At 52.2% G+C, this 19,969-nt stretch overlaps 1 protein-coding gene across 11 annotated transcripts in view; it reads left to right on the top strand.

The window, feature by feature from the left end:
- The window catches only part of MAP2K3 (mitogen-activated protein kinase kinase 3), a 98,235-nt gene extending 82,517 nt beyond the window's left edge, over window positions 1-15,718 (top strand). For all 11 annotated transcript variants that reach the window (XM_075899708.2, XM_075899702.2, XM_089769302.1 and 8 more), the window contains 9 exons: window positions 1,909-2,022; window positions 2,722-2,841; window positions 3,414-3,530; window positions 3,827-3,878; window positions 5,328-5,455; window positions 6,468-6,545; window positions 10,121-10,260; window positions 11,500-11,545; window positions 12,880-15,718. In XM_075899708.2, coding sequence (XP_075755823.1) covers window positions 2,011-2,022; window positions 2,722-2,841; window positions 3,414-3,530; window positions 3,827-3,878; window positions 5,328-5,455; window positions 6,468-6,545; window positions 10,121-10,260; window positions 11,500-11,545; window positions 12,880-12,963 — 777 coding nt within the window. In that variant the 5' untranslated portion in view covers window positions 1,909-2,010 and the 3' untranslated portion in view covers window positions 12,964-15,718. The remainder of the gene's footprint in view (window positions 1-1,908; window positions 2,023-2,721; window positions 2,842-3,413; window positions 3,531-3,826; window positions 3,879-5,327; window positions 5,456-6,467; window positions 6,546-10,120; window positions 10,261-11,499; window positions 11,546-12,879) is intronic.
- Window positions 15,719-19,969: the final 4,251 nt, after the last annotated feature.

Raw genomic sequence — 19,969 nt, 5'->3', positions numbered from 1 at the left:
GTTGAGGCAAAAGCCCAGCACGGGTCCCCACATCTCTGACTGCAGTTCGGGTGTAGTGGGACTGTGGATTCACGTGGGGAGTAGGGTAGCCAGGTGTCAGGTATTGACCCGGACAGTCGGGTATTTTCGCCTCTTGTCTGGTTTAAAAAAAATAATCAGAAAATACCGGACACCTAAAATGCCCGGTATTTTCTGATTTTTTTTTTTTTAAACCAGACAGGAGGCGAAAATACCCGACTGTCCGGGTAACTACCGGACACCTGGCTACCCTAGAACACATTCAGCCCCCGAACCCCTCGGGTCCCCCGCCAGACACCCCCCCTCACCCCGCTTACCTGGTTCCACAGGGGCTTGTCTTGTGATTGGAAAGAAAAACAAAATGACTGCTGGCAAAAAAAAAGCCTCTTCTTAAAGGGGCCATGCTGATTTTTTAATTTTTGTTGTTGTTGTTGCTTAACTGCTGTCGAGGTCCTATTCTTTTTTTTTTCTTTTGCTCAAAAACTTTGGTCTCCCCCTTTTTTCCTCAACAGAATGTTTTTCCTTGTGTGTCTTTTGGGGCTGGGGAGTGGTTTGGTGGTTTTGGTTAAACCATCTGGCAACCCTAGTGGGGAGATGTTCATGTTTTGATGCATTTCAGTTAGCTGGGACATAGCCAGCTTCCCAGGAGTCTGGGGAGGAGGAGGTTCTCTGAGGCTCTCAAGTCAGACTTCAACCCACTGGATGCTGTTAGGCCTAAGGGGCGGGGGATGTCTTCCTTTTGCATGGTCGTATCTCCCGTGCCATGGTGACAACACGTACGGAGCCGGTCTCAACCGGACGCTGCTGCTTTCCAGCAAGGCTGGGCATGCCCAATGGCAGTGCCACCGTGTTTCTTCTCATAGGAAAGTTGTGGTGGGACAAGTGAAAAACAGGCTGCTTAGCACTTTTGGAAAGGGCACGCTTGCAGCTTCTCCTGCCCTGGTCCCCTCTCAGATGAAGTCGTTGGGTGTCTGACCTACTTACAGACACAATGGTCCATGGGTATGAAACCTGGAACCCACGGTACAGGTCTGCCACTTGAGGAGTAACTTCACCAGCGGTGCCTAGACTAGGGATGTCCACGTGTCGTCGACTACATGCACTACCCTCCCCCCTTGCTGCTTCTGTATCAAAAGCAGCAGCAGTGGGGAGGAGGGGAGTGGGAGCTTGTGAGGTGAGGAGCAGGATTTAAGCAGGCTCCCTATGAGCACTGGATCTGCCTGCCCCGCCCCCCTTGAGAGGGGGCAGGGTGGAGCCGATATGCTCAGGAAGCCAGCTTTCAGGCAGGCTCCCTATGCGAGCCAGCTCTGCGGACCCACCTACCCCCCCCCTTTTTGCTGCCTCCTACAGAGGCAGTGAGGGGAGCTGGCTTGAAAGTGGGTTCCCCCAGCACCAGCTCCATGGTGCTGCCTTGCCCCTCCCCCCCACGCTGCTACCTCTACAGCAGCATCGGGGAGAGGGCAGGGAGGCAGCACAGGGTGGTAGCGGTTCCCTAGGAGGGGGGCCAGGAGCCCACTGGCTGCTGGCCCCACCCCCAGGGACTATTGAATAATCCTGTGACCGCTAAGATTTCATGCGGTCACACAACTATTCCGTTACATACACAATATCTAACATAGGCAGCAGGCTGTTAGTCCTGGAATGCCGCCTGTAGCAGGACTCTTGACCAAACGATACTGGTGTGCTGCCATCCCATCAAAGGGAATGTCTGGGGTGGATGCTTCTGGTCAAGGCCCGGTTCGTGGTTGATGCCCGTTTTTTCAGTGTGGCAACGTGTGTGTGTGCGCGTGTGTGGGGCGGGGAAAGTTTATAGCTGCTCAGCTCTTAGTCTTGTTTCTTCTACTTCCTGTCAGTGTTGTGGTAGCCTGTAACTTGCCCTCTCTCCTGCAGAACTTCGAAGTGGAGGCCGATGACTTGGTGACCATTTCAGAGCTGGGTCGTGGGGCCTATGGAGTGGTGGAGAAAGTCCGACACGCGCAGAGTGGCACCATCATGGCTGTCAAGGTGAGAACAGCATGCTGGGCTCTCCTGTGAGGGGGGGTGTGAGGATCCAACCAGCAAGGAGCCGCTAGAAACCCAGCTCCGCTCCTGTTGGCGTGGATGCAATCCAGGTGACTCTACCGGCTGTTGGGCTGAGGCCCTGTCTCTGGGAGAAGAGCTCCTTGGGCCCTTAGATGTGAGCGAGACCCCGCCTAGCTCCATGTGGGACTCCGCCATTCTCTTTGCTGGGGGTGGATTTTGGGAGGCTCTTCCCAGGTGAGGGGGAAGGCCCGACCAGAACCCACCTTTCTGCAGGGAATGGAGCACTGCTCCTGGAGGACATGAAGCAGACTTTGAAACTCCAGCCACTCGGACCTTCCATGTCGGCCACTTGAACGGGCAATGTTGGCCACTTGGACATCCAAGTTCCCTTCAGGTGCTGGCATGCTTCAGTACCTACCAGGGAGTCAGCCAATGATAGTGGAGACTCTTATCCCTTAGATACCCAACTACATGTCCTTGAAATCGGGGGCCCATGCACCTCTCTAGATTAAAGTGTGGGGTAATTCTGTGCCCCTCCAGCACTGCAGATGCATAATGAAAGGCCCAGTGAAGGTTAGGCTAAAATGCAGCCCTGAAAACTCCAGGCACTTAGTGGGAGGTCTAAGGTGTCACATGTGGGCCCAAGAGCTTCACCATTGGCTCATGATTTTCCTTCCTCAGAGAATCCGAGCGACCGTGAACACTCAGGAGCAGAAGAGGCTACTGATGGACTTGGACATCTCCATGAGGACAGTAGACTGCTTCTATACAGTCACGTTCTACGGAGCCCTCTTCAGAGAGGTAACAGGGCAGCATTAGCTGTGGCGCGTTCTGGCAGCTCAGTTCTCAGTTGGCTTACGGGACGGGCTGGAATGGCTTCTTGAAGGACCCCGTATCCTCGTATTCTGTGTGGGCTGTGTGTGTGGATGGTTGGACTCCACCAGAGCACAGATCTACCCATTTTCCAGGAGTAGATCCTGGGCCACCGTACTGCATCCACAAAGTGTCAAGGAAACAGGGTGGTGGGGTGTGTGTGTCTGCTCCACTGTCCCACCTCCATGCTAAAGCTCTGGTTCGGAGCACATTGTGTCTGGCTCCTGGATCCATTCAGCAGAAGCTGCTCAGAATCTTTCCATCCACTTCACTGTACTTTGGACTGGGCCCCAAATCTGAATCCATCGTACGATCCTTGCAGCTTTGGCCCATGCGTCTTCATGCCCCAGGCAAACTTGATGCTCTGATACAGCAACAGCTGACAGGTTTGCCCACATCAAAAGGGCAGGGACTGCCACCTTGTTTTGATCTCCAGATGAGTCACTGCAAGAGAATTCCTCCGGCTCGTCTTCCTCACAAACTGTTTCTCTCGTCATCAGGGCGATGTGTGGATCTGCATGGAGCTGATGGACACCTCTCTGGATAAATTCTACAAGAAGGTGCTAGAGAAGATGATGACGATCCCCGAGGATATCCTCGGGAAGATCGCTGTGTCGGTGAGTGGCTGACGTTTGACCAGAGAACTCCGCGTGGTGTCTGTCAATATAATCCCCCTGCCCGTCCCATCTCGGGCTCTGGAAGCTTGCAGTGCCCCAGTGTTTGGCACTGCACAGGACCTAAGCATTGTGATGTTCATCTGTAGGCACGGAGACCATGCGTTGCCGGCTCTGTTGCCCTGAAGCTAATCGTACGAGCCACCTGCTTGTGCACGTGCTCGTGGCTGTTTTGCGTGGAAAGGCTGCTGCTGTGAGGTTCAGTGTGTCTAAAACATTCTTTCTCTTCTGATCCCTAGATTGTGCGAGCCCTGGAGCATTTGCACAGTAAACTCTCAGTGATTCACAGAGGTAAGCAAATGCTGAGGGATTAGAATGACGTGCCTGCCCGATTCTCGCTCCCAGGAATCCGCCTTAGAAGGGCACAATTTCTGTAGGGTGCTGGGTGCGTCTGGCTTCTAGCTTCATTTTGCAGAAAGGGCTCCATCTCGAGAGGGGCTTCAAACCTCAGGGCCTGACCCTGATGTTTTGCACTCACTGAAGTTGTTCCTTACAACCCACCACAGGATTCTGTGCCTTTTTCTCCTTCCCCGTTTGAATATGTTCACAATTGCATTTCCACATACTTCTGACTCTCAACCTCAGTTCCTGAGCATAAATTGCAGACTGCTGTTAGAAAAATGCCCTCCGATTCCTAGCAGCTGGTTGAAGGATGAACTCGTGGTTAAAACTCTGGGACTGCAAGTCAGGAGACCTAGGTCCTCTTCCTTGTGGTGTTGGAGTAGACACACAACCATGGGCAAGACACTTAATCTGTGCTTCAGGATCTGTCTGCCACTAAGGAGGTAGAGCAGGGGTGGGCAATAACTTTTGCCTGGGGGCCATTTCAAAATTTTTTGAAGTAGCCCCAGACCAACCTGGAAGGGGTGGGGCCTAAATGGGAAGGGGTGGGGTTACCCCACTCCCAGACCATGATTGCCCCCCCCCTTCCCACTAGGTACCCATGCCCTGGAAGAGGCTTGGCATGCTCCTCCACCCCCGGGCCAATCGGGACCTGGGGGTGGGGGAGCGCGGAATACCTCCTCCCGCCCTGCAAGGAGCCTGTGGCACTTTGAAGTGCTGCGGGCTCCTCACAAGGCTGGGGCAGGGTGAAGGAAGCTTCACGCAGCTCCCCCGCCCCCAGGCCCTGATCGGCTTGGGGGTGGGGGAGCACGCGAAGCCTCCTCCGGTTCCCCCTCCTCTCCCCCCGCCCTGCGAGCAGTGCACGGTGCTTCAAAGCACCACATGCTCCTGGCAGGGCGGGAGGAGGCTTCGCATGCTCTCCCGCCCCCAGGCCAATTAAGGCAACTTTGAAGTGCTGCTCACAGGGTGGAGGCAGAGTGGAGAAGGCCTCCGGCGCTCCCCCGCCCTCAGTCCTGGTGACGGAGGAGCAGCAGAGCCTCTGAAGGCCAGATCCACCCCCATTGGTGGGCCGGATCCAGCCCGCGGAGGCCTTTTTACCCACCCCTGCGGTAGAGGCTTAGGTCATTGTACTGGGGAATAAGATGCTGTAGAAGTGCGATGTGAGCTAAAAATAAGAGTGAATGATCTTGAAATCCAGGGTCTGTGGAGTGTTTGAGTTCTGGTCTTATTTCCTTTGGCTTATCCTCTCCCCCTTGACTCAGCAAGGATTCCCTGCAACGTCTCTAAGCAGCTAGAACATTGACTTTATGGTTGTAAGCCTCCTGAACTCTGTAGCCCACTTCTTTTGAGCTTTCTAAACTGAAGGCGTAATCCGCTCCTCCTCTCTAATCCTGTTAGATGTGAAGCCTTCCAACGTCCTCATTAATAAGGAGGGACACGTGAAAATGTGCGACTTTGGAATCAGCGGCTACTTGGTGGACTCGGTTGCTAAGACTATGGATGCTGGCTGCAAACCCTACATGGCTGTAAGTGCGTGAGAATGCATGCTCTGGTCCGGCATCGTGAGACGGCATTCTGCCTTGGGTCAGCTGGGGATGGGTCTGTCCCCTCCCTAGCGCCTAGTTTTAAGTAGGAACAGAATGGGGGAGTTTGAACACAAGCTGCCTGCCCTGAAATGGAACCGGTCCCGGAATGTTCCCCGGAGGCCCCGATTCAGCAAAACACTTAAAACACTTGATTAACGTGCAGCATGTAATTGGCCCTACGCAAGTTGCTGTGCAGCCATATAATTGAGTCAGTGGGATACTCATGTAGTTAAGCGTGGGCTGTGTTGGCTTGGACACAAAGTGTTGTCACTGTAACCCAAGTTACTCCCCTGCCATCTTTGGTCCTTAGAATAGCACAATCGTCTTAGCAGCCTGGCTGTTGGCAGCAGGTGCCTGTTGGCTGGCTGGCTCCTCACTGGTTAGGGACTTCGTGGGCTGACCTTGCTAGTTAGCTCATGAGGATTGTTTCACTGTTTTGCATGGTCCTCCCAGCTTTCCACAACCGCCCCCTCCCTCCCGCTGTTGCCGCCTCGTCTTATGTACTGACTGTAAGCTCCTTGGGGCAGGAACTGTCCTTTTCTCTGGTGCTTAGCACCCTGACCGCCACCATATCCGATAACAGTGGCAATTCCAGGAGAAGCCATTAGTGGGAGGTGGCACGTGGGGAAAGAACATTAGCAAAATCACTCACGTTCATCTGAGGAAGTGGGTTTTGCCCACGAAAGCTCATGACACTTTATATGTAGTTGTTAGTCCTGTGGCACTATACAGACTACTTCTTGTTAAAATTAAGTTGGATAAAGTTGCTTAAGACGTTGCTTTGATCAGTCACATTTAGAGACCACCGTTCTTATTCGCTAACATCAGTGCCTGGGGAGCCCACCCAGGCTGGGTTTCGTAGTCCAGGATAATACACTAGTAGGCGTCTGTCTGTCTTCTATGCTGGGAAAAGGACAGTTGAGTTGCACTAACTTCCATCTCGTTGCTGCAGCCAGAGAGAATAAACCCGGAGCTGAACCAGAAGGGGTATAACGTGAAGTCTGATGTCTGGAGTCTTGGCATCACAATGGTAAGGGTGCGCGCACTGTGGTCTGGATGACAAGGTGGGGGAAGGCAGAGGCAGCTGGATCTGGCTTCTAGCCTGGTCATGCTTAACGTGTTTTGGAAGCTCCCACCCCAGGGAGACACATTCCAGTAGAGGCCAAATCCTGAAGTCTTACTCGGGCCAGTTCCTGTTCACTACAACAGGAGCATGACTGGATGAGGGCACGGTAGAGTCTTCAAGTATTGGCCCTCAACAGGCTGGCCAGTCTCTGTACTTTCCCCTGTACCGCTGATTTATTGCTCGTGGTTTTCACAAGTGCCTTGTGCAGCATCCAAGCCACTCCCCTGCTCCAGGGGGTCTTCAATTCCTTGGCAGAACACTGAAAACGTCAGGCTGGGCTGTAGACTCCTTGGGTATGTCTAGACTTCATGCCTCTGCTGGCAGAGGCATGTAAATTCGACTACCCGACATAGTCAGTGAAGCAGGGATTTAAATATCCCCCGCTTCATTAACATAAAAATGGCCGCCGCGTAGTGCCGGCTCAGCTGATCGTCGACACAACGCGGCAGTCGAGACGCGGATTGGTCGGCAAGGAAAGCCTTTGCCGACCGATTCTGTAAACCTCGTTTCAGGAGGCATAAGGGATCGGTCAGCAAAGGCTTTCCTTGCCGACCAATCCGCATCTCGACTGCCGCATTGTGTTGACGATCGGCTGAGCCGGCACAACGCAGCTGCCATTTTTATGTTAATGAAGCGGGGGATATTTAAATCCACGCTTCACTAACTGTCGGATAGTCTAATTTACCCCTTAGGCTAGACATACCCCTTGTGTTCAGGCTGGCTCTGCTGATGCAGAGGGTGCTGCTTGTGTGAAGCCAATTACAGCCCTGCCTGCCCTCTAGTTTCCCTCTTGTCAGTTGGGGGCATAGCTTCCATAGCAGGTTACGAGGAACATGGTTCAGTTGATACCTAGGTGACAGCCTTTCTGCCAGCGCAGCTATTTGTGCCATGTGACTGATCTGTGTAGCAGTGCATTCTGGGAATATCAAACCAGGCCATAGTGCCTGGACATGCACACAGAGCAGCCTGTGGGTCACTACAATGTGGGATATCCCACTTGACAGAGAGGTAGGAGGGAGGAGGGCCAGGCAAACTGGTTACAGAAAGCACAGCTTTTGGGGCCCGGGTGTTGCAAGACGTGAGTTGCGCCCATCTCAAGACATCTAACTAGGGAGGGTGGGGAACACACAGCTCTGATGATATTAAGCCACATGATGTGTGGACACGGAAGGTTTCGAGCCAGTTATGATGCTAACTGGCTGCAAATTGGATTCATAGTAGTGGCAGCGCTTTGGGTAGCTTATCTGCCAAGTGTAAGAAGCTTTTGTTTTCAGTGAGCATCTGAACCCTCCTGGCACCGCAGGGCAAAGGAAATCCCTGTTCTTGGCTCAAAGAAGCTAACTCCTGGGAAATGTTTTTTCCCTTTCCAAGAGAAGGAGAGACTGAGTGGGTAGAATTTTTTTTTTTCTTTCAGGATTTCCCCCAAGCTTTTAGCAGGTATAGTCCATTAAGTTTCAGAGGGGTAGCCATGTCAGTCTGAGTCTGCAAAAGTGACGAGGCGTCCTGTGGCACCTTATAGACTAACAGATTTATTGGAGCATACGCTTTCGTGGGCCAAGACCCACTTCGTCAGATGCAAGTTTGTGCATGCTGCCTTAGCAAATGGTCTCTCCCTGTCCCTCACAACAGCAGCAAAACCCCCGCCACAGCCTCCAATTCTTGCCTCTTCTTCCTATTGGACTTTGCATTCAGTCTGGAGTTGAGCTGAGCTGACGGGACATCTGTGCAGCAGCCTGGAAATGCGATCATGTTTCAGTTTTCCTCCCCACAGGCAGGAAGCCGTGCGACCTGAGATAGTACAAATGAGGAAATCGATTCTCTCATTTAAAAGCCACAGGGAGGGTTCTGCTGAAATGCTGCCAGCGGGCAGCTGATTGCTCTCCCCCCCCCCCCCCACCGGCCCCTCCCCTGGGTGATTCTTACTAATATCTTCCTCTGGGCTGGCTTCCTGTTTTTGTAACCTAAGGGGGCTTGATGACTCCAGACCAGCACCTTTTCAAGATAGTTGGCCAGCACTCGGATGGGGCTTTCTGTGGGTGGGTTGCAGACAGGTTTCCGGCAGCAAGGGTCAGAACCCAGACTGCTCATCAAACATGAGACCGGAGCATCCTGCTGCATTGTGTGCCCGGTGCCCCTGCAGGGAGTCCATAGAGAGCTCTTTGAGGGCTTGTTCCTGCCTTCCCATCCTTGCATGTGCCAGCTATTTAGTGACTCTTCCACTTGTACCATTCCTGGCTGAGGGCAGTAATGAAACCTGTGTAACGAGGTGCCAACCCCGCCACCCCTTGCCGCACCACGTAGAATATTTACAGGGCATCTCTCGTGGTAGCTAAGGACAGAAACAGCAGAAGCTAAACTTTGCCCAGCTTGCATCGGGCTATGAAATCAGCTAGACTCTGGCTTCTACGCATTCCAAACCCTCCTGGGGCTCGCTCTGCCACGGGACTGCTGAGTTCTCCTTTAGGAACCAACCGCACACGCTCCCTGACTGACCTTAGCTACAGAGACTGGGTGTGTGGTGATGTACCTTAAAGGTACAGCTGCGGCCGTGACCAGCAAGGCAAGAGTCTGGAGATTTTTATTGGCTTTAAAGAGGCAGCCTAGTTTTGACCAAGAACGCTTGAAGTTATGCGGGCCAGGGTACAGGTAGCTGAATCTTCCAATTCTGGGCATAGGCCTATCACCCAAGAAACACCCTTTCTCTGTGTGATCAGTGTTACGTGGTGCCACTGGGTGCCTGGTAGATTTTGCTTTCCTCTGAATCATGCAGCAAAGACTGCTGATAAAAATAGTAGGTCCAAGCTGGCGCATAGCTGCTTCTCTGCTAACTAATTCTCTTCCATTGGCTTTCCTGTTCCATGGGCTGTACTTTTTGTGTAGTAATATTCCCAGTGGGGGATAGTGTAAATCTCAGGAGGGTGTCAGGAACTGGAAAAGATGCCCAGATGCAACACTGAAAATGGGCAGAGTAATACTTAGAAATGCCTTGGCAAAGTATATGGCAAAGTAGCTCAGAAATACCTTGTGTTCGGCTTAGAGAACCTTAAGAAAATTCCTGTCTTTCGGCATGTCCTAGGAACATACAGAATATATGTGGCTGAGAGGCCAAAACTGAAGGGGGAAAAAAAGTGTTGTGGAAAAGCATTTTGACTTCTGGCTTCATTTTTATAATGAAAAAACTGGAAAATGTTAGCAAGAAATGTTCATTTAAAAATCTTATTGTTTTTTTTTTTTGTTTTTTTTCTGCCCACTGAAACTCTGCTAGCCATCAGGGCCTGGGGTATTCCTGGGGGCTGTCAGTATGAAGCTGGTATTGCTGCATGTCCAGGAGTCTGAGTCACCACTCAGCAGCCCGTTTTCCTAGGTGCTGTACAAACCCAACACAGACTCCCCACTTCAGAGAATTAGCAATCTGAGGATATGACTATTCCACACTGCCAAGGCCTCATGGCTGCCTTTTCTCTCCCTTGCCCCCCTAGATTGAGATGGCCATTCTCCGCTTCCCTTACGAGTCCTGGGGCACCCCCTTCCAGCAACTCAAGCAAGTGGTAGAGGAGCCTTCGCCCCAGCTCCCTGCTGATCGCTTCTCAAAGGAGTTTGTGGACTTCACAGCACAGTGGTGAGTGTCTAAGCTGAGCCCCATCCATCTCCTGCCTGAGGCTTCCCTATGTTGAATGCTCGTCTCTTGTACCAAAGCACCAAACGTACCTTTACTCTGCCTCAGGACACCACCTCTGTAAGTCTTTCCCATCTCCTCATCCCGAATGACCAGCCACCTGCAATCTGTGCAGCAAACGCTCCGCAGATGGGTGCGGGTTCCTGCCCGTCGTCGCTGGACTGGCTGTAAAGGGCTCTTGCTCTTGTGCTTTGTACGGTTCACACTAGGGATGTTAAATTTTTATTAATCGACTAATCAAGTACTTGATGGGGGGGGGGGGGGAGACTGACTTTTAAGCTGGGTCCCACTGGCTCCTGCTCCCCCCTTGCTGCCTCTCTGATAGAAGCAGCAAGTGGGGGCGGGGGGAGAAGCGACTGGTAGAATGACTACTCAATTATCCAGTAAGCTTATCAGGTAGTCGACTACTTGACTAGTCACTTGCCTCCCTAGTTCACGCTGTTGAAATGTCAGTGGGGACTTGTTCCGCTGCAGGCACCCAGCCCAGAGCGACTGGCTGTAGCATCCTGGTGCATCTACCGCCCAATGCTGCCTTGGGCTGCCGCTTTGAATTGGGTGAAGGCTGAAGTTGGCCGTCTCAGCTGGGAGTCTTCACCTGCTTTGGCCACTATTTTAAGCTGAATCTGCCCTTTAATCTGCCAGCTCTTGGCTGGGCCTGTGGTTCTGGAATAGGTATTAGCAGGGCTTGACAAACCGCTGCATCTACTCGCCCATGGCGAGTAGATTTCAGCCGGTTGCGCTGCGAGCCCCATTCACTGGCACTTCGCACATGTGCAGTGCAGAGCTGGTGAGTGCCTTTCACCGGGGTTTGTCTAGCCCTGGGTATTAGCATGCAATATCTTCCCGGTTGGGTGGTACCAGACTCCCTTCTCTTGGGCATATTTTGCGCCTGTTCTGGCCGCACAAGGGAAAGAGCGAGGGTTTCATCTGACTGATTACCAGGCTGTGTGCTGTCGGACAGCACTCTCCTATTTGCCTGCCTCATTGATTTGCTAGGCGCTCTGGTTCAAAGCCAACACTTGCATAATCCAAGAGAATGAAGAACTGGGAGTTGCCGGATGGAAAGAAGGGGATGCTGGCTTAGAGGTTTCCCCCTTCTCTCCCATCTTGAGATGCTGGTTAGTCCATGGACAGCAAAGATGAAGCCACCGTGTCATGAGCCATTTTATTTTTCTGTTCCAGCTTAAGGAAGAATCCTGCGGAACGAATGAATTATTTAGAACTTATGGTGAGCCTGGATTTTTATTTTTTGATGTCACGTAATCTTGGCCTGTAATGAAAGCTAAAGGAACTAAGCAGGGAAGGTTCCATGCTCCTGGAAGGGGTGGGGCGGGGCGGGGCCTCTGGTCGAAGGGGCGGGGCTGGGGGCAGCTAATCCTCTGTGCTGCTCCCTCAGAGCCGCATGGAGCTCATGGTGTGGCGCTCAGGTGGCAATTTAAAGGGCCCAGAGCTCCAGTTGCTGCCACAGTAGCAGCGGTGGCAGCTGGAAGCCCCAGGCCTTAGGCAATTGCTCTCTTCGCCATCCCCCCTTTAGCGGGCCTGTCATGAAGCGTTAGAGCAATGGTGGGGGTGTCTGCACAATTTGAATTTTTTTTTTTTTTTGCTAAATCCCAAGTCAGTGACATGGAGCAAGTGGAGGGGGAACAGGAATATTGAAGTGTCTGCCAGCCAGGTGCATTTGGCCTCCCCTCTCTGCCCCTAGCACCTCCGCTTCTGGCTGGCTTAGACCCATCACAGCTGCGGGTTGAAGTGGGGACCAGTGGAGCTAAGAGCATGAGCTGCTACAGCTTGAGCTAGTGACCGAAGGCTCCCTAGCTGGGGGCTGTAAGAACTAGGGATGTTGGCAAACGTTAATTTTTGTAAACGTGTAATCATTGAATTTTTCAGCAGTTACATGGTTACACGCTGGGGCGGGGCGGGGGGGAGACAGGCAGGAGCCAATGTTTGTCTCCTCCCCTCCACTTCCTCTGGCACCGCTGCCTCTGATAAAGAGGCAGCATCACAGGGGATGGTAGGGCAGCTGACACCACGGAGCCAGTACACACAGACACTGGCTCCTCCCACTCCTCCCTCCCCCCTGCTGCCTCTGATACAGAGGCAGCAAGGCAAGCGGGTGGGGGGAGGTGTGTGTAGCTGTTAAGTCTGGGCTCATCGGTTAATCCTATCGGTTAACCATGCAAACAGCTACATGCTAACATCCTTAGTAAGAACCCTGTAGCACACTTAGCAGCTGGTTATGCTGGCTTCTGCCATCTGTGGCTCAGTGTGGCTGAGTCATCCAGGCGGCAGACTTTTCTGCCCTACACTCTTGCATGGACTTCAAAAGCAGAGGTTGCAAGTGTGAAATGAATCTGTCCAGTTCAGCTCCTGTGGCCTACAATCTGGAGTTTTAACAGGATGGATGTACCAGTCTGGGACTTTCTAACTGTATTTGCCTAGGGTTGTGGTGGTGGGGGAGAGAAACCCCCCAATGTAGTGCTGGCTTTGTGACTCCTGCCAGCGATCGTGTTCAGTTTTATTTCTGCATGCCCACATTGATGCCGTCCTGGTTCTCGTTGGCAGGAACATCCTTTCTTTACCTTGCACAACACCAAAGAGACTGACATGGCCTCCTTTGTGACAGAGATCCTTGGGGAAGATTCCTAACTCGCCAGCCTCGCTGCCACGTACAGTCACTTCAAACCAATGTCCTGGCTTCCCCCCAGAAGAGAAAACGAGGGCTCATGTTCACGGTGGTTTGCACAAATTGCCTCTCCCCTGCCCGTGTGCCTCTCCAAGCCAGACGGGCAGGGGTGTGCTCTGGCTTTTATCACCTGTACACTGAAACTTACACAGCAAGGACCTTTGAAATCGATGCATGGAGTGGCCAGTGCCGTTGCTGACTCATCCATGGGATGGAGTGGGCTCAGGAGATGACGTCCTGGTTCCAAACATTCCTCCTCAGTTGCGTCAGGAGAGCCAGATGCCTGGCATCTGAGTTGAGGAGTCTGTTCCGTTCAAGGATGGGGCAGGGGGAGAGTGAAAGTGCCCCCCTCCTGAGCCATTTTGGCGAAGGGGCCAGAGAATATTTGCACTCGCTCCCTCCATTGTGCGGCAGAGCCAAGAGATTCTTTTTTGCACTCTCCAGTCTCCTTCTCTGTTCCTCCCAGGCCTGGGGGAGTGTGTCTCCTTCAGCAGTTGGGGGGCCAGGGGATGCCTCCATCAGAGTTCAGTCCTGTTCTGCCTTCCCTCAAGGCCTGCCCTCCCCACCAGGTACCATGGCTGCGGGGATCCCACGAGACTCTGTCCCAAAAGTGGTCTGAGGAAATCTCTGCCCAGCTGCAGTTGACTGCTGCTTGTGGAAGAGGGGTGACACCAGGATCAGACGTGTGTGTCATTCCAAGGCCACTCGATGGCTGAGGCACCTCCACCCTTGCCAGAACCCTGTTGGGGCAAACCCACACACAGGTCAGGTCTCCCTAGACTGTTACAGTGACCCCCAAAAGCCTGTTTTAACAATCCCAGGCCCATGGCATTTGGGGGAGGATTCCATATGCTGCCCCTCCCCCCCCCCAAAAAAAAACCTCACCCCACCCTGCGACTGGATAGGTATTTAGGTGGCCCGCTCCCATTGGCAGACAGTGACGTAGGTGCCGAAATCCCACGTTTCAGCTGTTCGTAGAGGCTAGGACTTGCCACCCTCCCCGCCCACTTCCTGAAGCTGGAGCTCAAGAACAGACCCAGCACTGTGACTCTTGTTGGCTTCTGAGGTTATGTTCGTTCTACTTGGTTCCACATTAACCCCCCCCACCCCCCAAAAAACCAAACCCATCCGCGATGTGAAGCCAATGACGTGTCAAGTGGTGTCCGTAATTGTACATTTGATGTGTGTGTATATATAATGGACTGTAGAACTCATTTCCTAGTTTTAATTGAATGAGCTGTAAATTAAAACCTTTCCTTGAGGGAGGAAGGGGACAAGCCCCCCCTTACTTAACAAATCCACTGTGAAAACCGGAGGACGGGTTTCCCCTCCCCATCCAGCCACAGAGGCATTTGAAAGGGCCAGGGAACGGAGGCGTTATCTGGCTTGTGCTGTATGTGAGCACAAAATGCACATGGCATATGTGGATAATGTTTTATAATGAATAAGCTTTCTAATTTTTTTTCCTTTCTAATACATATTTGTGTGTATATGTATATATATATTTTTAAATCACGGATGAAGATATAAAAATTAATGGATATGTGGCTAGTGGGTTTGGTGAATGACTAGCAATTTTTTGGTTACATGTGAGGTAGCCGGAAAGGGTCACACCAAGGCCTAACAATTGTGGGGTGTTTTGGTGGTTGTGTTTTTTTTTTTTTTTTTTTTTTTTAAAATGCATCTTTTTAACGGAACCTCTTTAGGGACACCTTCTGGAGCTTTGTACATGGGACATCTGGCTTTCTGGATCAGCTCCATTAACTTGGGCTCTGCCCCTTTACAGATCAGCTTCCCTGAGTTCATGACCCTTGGTATTCTGCTGCATAGTTAATCTAAGGGCTTGTCTACACGGGAAATTGACTGAAGTTGCTTTGCAGCCTCTATCCTGGAATGAGCCACTTTTTATTTCACTGGAATTTTGTGCACTTCCAAAACAGAGCAGTTATTCCAGGATAAATTGACTGCTCTTGAATAGTGTCCTTCAGTAGCTTTATTACAGGATAGCGTATTCTGCAACCGCTATTCCAGTGGATTGCCCGTTCTAGAACATCCCTTCCACAACCAGCACAGTTGATCAGTGGCTAAGCCCTGTTCTGTCATTCAAGAGCCCTTTTAGATGTACCTGTTGTAAGAAAGTGACTAACGCTTTCAACTTTATTTTTCCTTGTTGGTTAGTGGGGATTGTTTTTTTTTTTTTTTTTTATTTTTTTTATTTTGACTTTTTCCTCTCCCCCGCCCCCTGGTGTTTTGGGGATTGACTTTCATTTATTGCATGGGTTTCGGATGCCTTTCCTGCTGCTGATAAAGCTCTGCTTGGATTCCAAATCTTCGCCTTATGGCCTTTGAAGGACTTTTCTTCTGCCTTAGTATAGGGGGCATCCTATCTGGGAATGAATCTCGCCTCCTGTGACTGACCTAAGGCCTGGGTATGGTTCTGCCAGCCTGCACCAGGAATCAGTTGTGCTTTGGGTTAGTTGCATTTTATTTCAGCTTTACCATTCTGGTATGTGCCCTTGTTTTCTTCCTCTCCGAGGTCTTTATTCTGCTTTCCCTTCATGGATGGTTGGAAGAATGCCAAGTAACTGCTTGGAAGCCAGCTGAGCTTGGAGACAGTGTTGTTGCCATGGGAAAAAGCCCTCTCACCTTGTGCTTAGGAGAATGGCCTGTAACCATTAACTAAGTGATTGTTTGCAATAAAATAACCCTCCAAATGAACTTCTCCTGAGCTTTTCTTTGAACAGCAACACGTGCTCATTCCAGCTGCCCCTAATATCGGTCTGTATTTTCAGTGTCGGCATTGGTATTGAAACAAATGCCGTATTGTAGGAATGCCCCTGCCTGTTGGAGCTGGGCCCCATGGTGCCAGGTCCTGTACAGACATGTACCAAAAGACTGTGTCTCCCCCGGAGGCTGCAATCTTAGTTTAAATGTGACAACATGGCCATGCCACAGCTGGGGAAAGTCAGGGCGCCAGCAGCGTGTGCCAGTTGTAGAGGTACTGATATAAGCAATGTGTAGGCTAGTGGGCAGAGCACTCATGGTCTGTTCCTGGCTTGCTGAGGGACAGTGGGCAAGTCTCTTTGCCGCTCTGTGCCTCAGTTTCCCCTCCTGGGCAATGGAGCTAGTGACACTCCCCACCTGCAGAAAGAGCTCTGAGAACTACAGCGAACAAGTGCTTGTTCTGTAACCTGAGTCCCAGCCCTGCCTGTCCTTGCCAGGTAGAATCTTAAGCCGGTTGGAGGAAGTACAGAGCTTAAAGAGGGAGAGAATGGCCTACACCAGTTAGCAGGGACTCCAGCCCTTGCCCTGAAGAGCAGGATCCATGAATTCTGTCCTCCGGGGCCGAGGGTGGCTGTGGAAGTGGTTCAGTTTTGTCTGGAGCGATCCAAACCCCTCTTCACTCCTGCCAGGAAGAGCAAGGAGATGCAAGGGGGCTTTCGGACTTCCCCTGGGCCACAGCCATTGCATCCCCCAAAGGCTCTGGATCAGCACCTAATGCAGACATGCCTCCAGTGCTTGGTTTGTTCAGAAATTGGCGTCAGACTGAGGCTCTTGCCTCCTGCATCAGCTGTCAACCAGGCTGCTCCAGCCTCCTTCCTTTCCTTAGCCCTTCAGTCGCTGTGTGGAAACCGTAGCACCAGAGCATGGTTATTTTTAACCGCTTGAGCCAGCAGTGCTATGAATAAAAGATCAGTAGTGGAGGGAGCCTAATGCGCCGAATCTTTCTGAAAAGTCCCTTGGGTGGGGTCAGGCTGACAGAGGAGGCTCTGGAGGAAGCAGGCAGTGAAGACTCTACACCTTAGTGCCATGTAACAGTAGTGGGGGTTTCGCCTCCGGTAGCCCTCCAGCTGTTCATGAGAACACACAGTGCTTTTTTTTGTGATGGTACTGCCCGGTACGAAGTACTGGCACCTCCAGACGCAGTCCTGGCACCTCCAGTCAGAGTTTACCTGGAAAGAACGGAGTGTACTGGTGCACCTGTACGCAAATATCTGACAGTCGACTGGGCTGTGTGTCTTAAAAGGGCAATGCTGGCCCTACTCTGGCTTTTTTTCCTCTACCTTTCCCCTGGAGTACCAGCACCCTTTTTTTTTATATACAAAAAAAAAAAAAAGCATTGAACACAGATGGAAGAGGCTAGCTCTGTATTCAAACAGGCTCCAAGACTGGGACCCAGACCTGATCCCCTGGCTGCCTTCTGAACAGCAGTTCTTGGACTAATCACCCACTTCCTGACTAACCCTTCTCTACTGGGAACGTGTTAGTTTCCCGTTGCCTTACGACAGTGGTGCCCAACCTTTTCGAGCATTCGTACCCCTTTTCCATCTGTTAACATTTTACAGATTTCCTCCAAGGGAAGCGGCACCTAGCGTGTCCCTTAGCCCACACCTCTTCCTCAACTCCTGCCCCCTCCATTCCCTGCCCATCCATGGAGAATAGGGCGAGGGGGATCTCGTGGCTAAAGGCAGCTCCTGCCTTGGCCAGGCAGGGAGCCCTGTGGAAAGAAAACGGAAAGAAAAGTAACGACCGGCCCCACAGTGGGAGAGGGCTGGAGCGAAAATGGCAGGATGACGGCCGGTGCCTCCTGGGGTATCAAGATCCCAGCCTGAGGGGGGAGGCAGCATGTGTGTGGCCGGTTGCAAACGGCGAGGCCGCGGTGAGAATCATCTGGTGGAAGGTCCCAGGCCCGTGGAGGGGCCGATTCTTCCTTTTCTTTCCTAAACTTTCCGCAGACCCCTTCCCCCCCCCCCCATACACAGTACCACTGCGGCCCACAGGGAGGGAGCCACTGCCTTATGGGGTCTGTTCAGCTGATGACTTAAATTTAGGGTTTGCTTCATGGGCAGCAAGTGAGCCCCCTGTTCAGGGAGGCTGGTCCCCTGCCCTGCTTTCCCCTCCCTGAGTAGCCCCAACACCCCCATCATGGCTCATGCTGCCCCGGACAGTCCAAGCCCTGAGCACGGGGCGGTCAGGCTGATCGGAGCCCCCTGCTGGCTGTGGGAGGAGTGAGGGCAGGTCTTTGGAGCAGAGCCATGATCTGGGGTTGAGGAGGTTGGGTCTCCCCTGGTCTATTAGATGCACCATCCATGACTTATTCTTGTCATTTCTCACATGCAACGTGTATAGATCGGGCCTCCCTCCCATCCCCAGCCATTGCCTTCGCTGGCCCTCCTGTGTTGATCTCTTCTTGCTTACACCAAACCTGCCCTCCCCACTGAGGCAAGATGAATTTCAGTTGAAAGCTGGTTGAAGGAAGGAGGACAGAGTTCTCCCAGCTCTGGGATCCCTTTGTGCCTATTTACCCATCTGTGAAATAAGGCCATCTTCCCGATCAGATCCCTGACCTGATGAGGTCCCATAAGACGTGGTGTGAGCTGGAGGGCATTGAAAAGAGCAGCCACACGGCTTATTTCACACATTTGCACTAAGAGCTCTATAAAGATGCCCTGCTGAAACATTCACTGCAGTGCGGCCTTTTCTCTTTAAATCTAAGGCAGCTGTAAAATTGCTGGTTCCTCATTTGTATTACAATAGTATTGAGAGGGCCTAGACACAGCTAGGGCACTATTGTGGCAGGCACAAATGCCCACTAACAACTTACAAGGTCTTCAGAGCAAGGGCTAAGTAATCAAGAGAGAGTGTGTGTGTGGAAACCAAGACAGAGTCAAAGTGACTTGCCAAAGGTGATACAGCCCATCAGTGGCAGAGAGCTCCTATTCCACTGCCTTATCTGCTAGCCTGCCTCATCAAGCCAAGCTATGACTGGACATTTCTCATCCCACCTCATGCTGCAGTGACCAGCGTTGCCCCATTTCGCATGAAGTAGCAGTCCAGGAGCGCCTGACAGATTCTAAGATGAGGGAAGAGAGGCCCAGTCTATAAATGAGGACAACCCCTAATCTGATCTTTTTGGGAAGCTTTGAGGGGTAGGAGGAGCTCAGACACAGATGAGCTTCTGCCTAAATGCTGGGCCCCTAGCACAGGGACACAACTATCCTCCCAAAGAGCCACTAGATGGAGGTAGTGGCTAGCATTTGCTCTTTATAGTCCTGTGCTTTTTCATTGCTTTCCCCTGCAGCAAGACCACCTTTATCTCCTGCCAGGCCACGCTGGGAGCAACCACAAGGCTGGGGCCTTAAGCGCCGATATGCTGCCTGGAGGGAGAATTCGACAAGATGCCCCTTACAGCAGCACCGAATTCACTTCCAGCCAGTTGGACCCTCCATCAAGTTGTATTCCACCGTGTGAACTTTGGCGCCAGCAGCAGGCTCTTTACGGCCTGGCCCTCCTGCTCTTCTGGCGGCAGAGGGACGCAGGTGGCTTCCTGTGTTTCATGAACAGGAGCACACATAAGGCAGCAGGGTGGCTGTACGGCAGGGCAGACTCATCCACTCCTTTGCCTCGCTGTTGTGCACCTGAGCGGGGAGGCAATTGAGCCCCTGGACTGTGCTAGGGAGCAGCCCCCAGAAACAGGTGGTTGCACGCCCAGAACCAGTGCAAAGAGCACGGCCTGTTCCAAGCTGCAACAGCCCAAAGAGCTGGTGTTACTGCCAGCCGGGAGGGAAAGGAAGGTAGAAGTGCTGACTCAGCACGAGGGTGCAAGCCAGCCAGCAACGTGGCCTCTCTCTCTTCTCCGAGCAAGGGGCTGTAACAGAGCCGCCATCGTCTCCCATGAGCACCTCCCTGCCGCCACCACATGCATATGCCTGCACTTGTAGTTCAAAAGCCTCTTCGGCTACTCAGTCCTCCGGCCAAGTCACACCCTGTGCGAGTCAAACATCCCTCCTTTTGGAGTGTACCTCTAACAAGGGCCCATCTTTGTGCCCTCTACTAGTGCCCCTTTTGGTCTGTTCCCCACTCAGAGGCTATGTCTACACTCGCGGCTTCTTGCACGAGTAATATGCAAATGAGGCTAAGCGTGGAATATGGCCGAGCCTCATTTGCATACCTAATGAGCCACCATTT

Source organism: Pelodiscus sinensis, chromosome 15 (genome assembly GCF_052426305.1).
Source record: "Pelodiscus sinensis isolate ZL-2025 chromosome 15, ASM5242630v1, whole genome shotgun sequence".
Lineage (NCBI taxonomy): Eukaryota > Metazoa > Chordata > Testudines > Trionychidae > Pelodiscus > Pelodiscus sinensis.
Note: the sequence above shows the minus strand (reverse complement) of the source record. Positions and strands in the feature narration are given on the sequence as shown.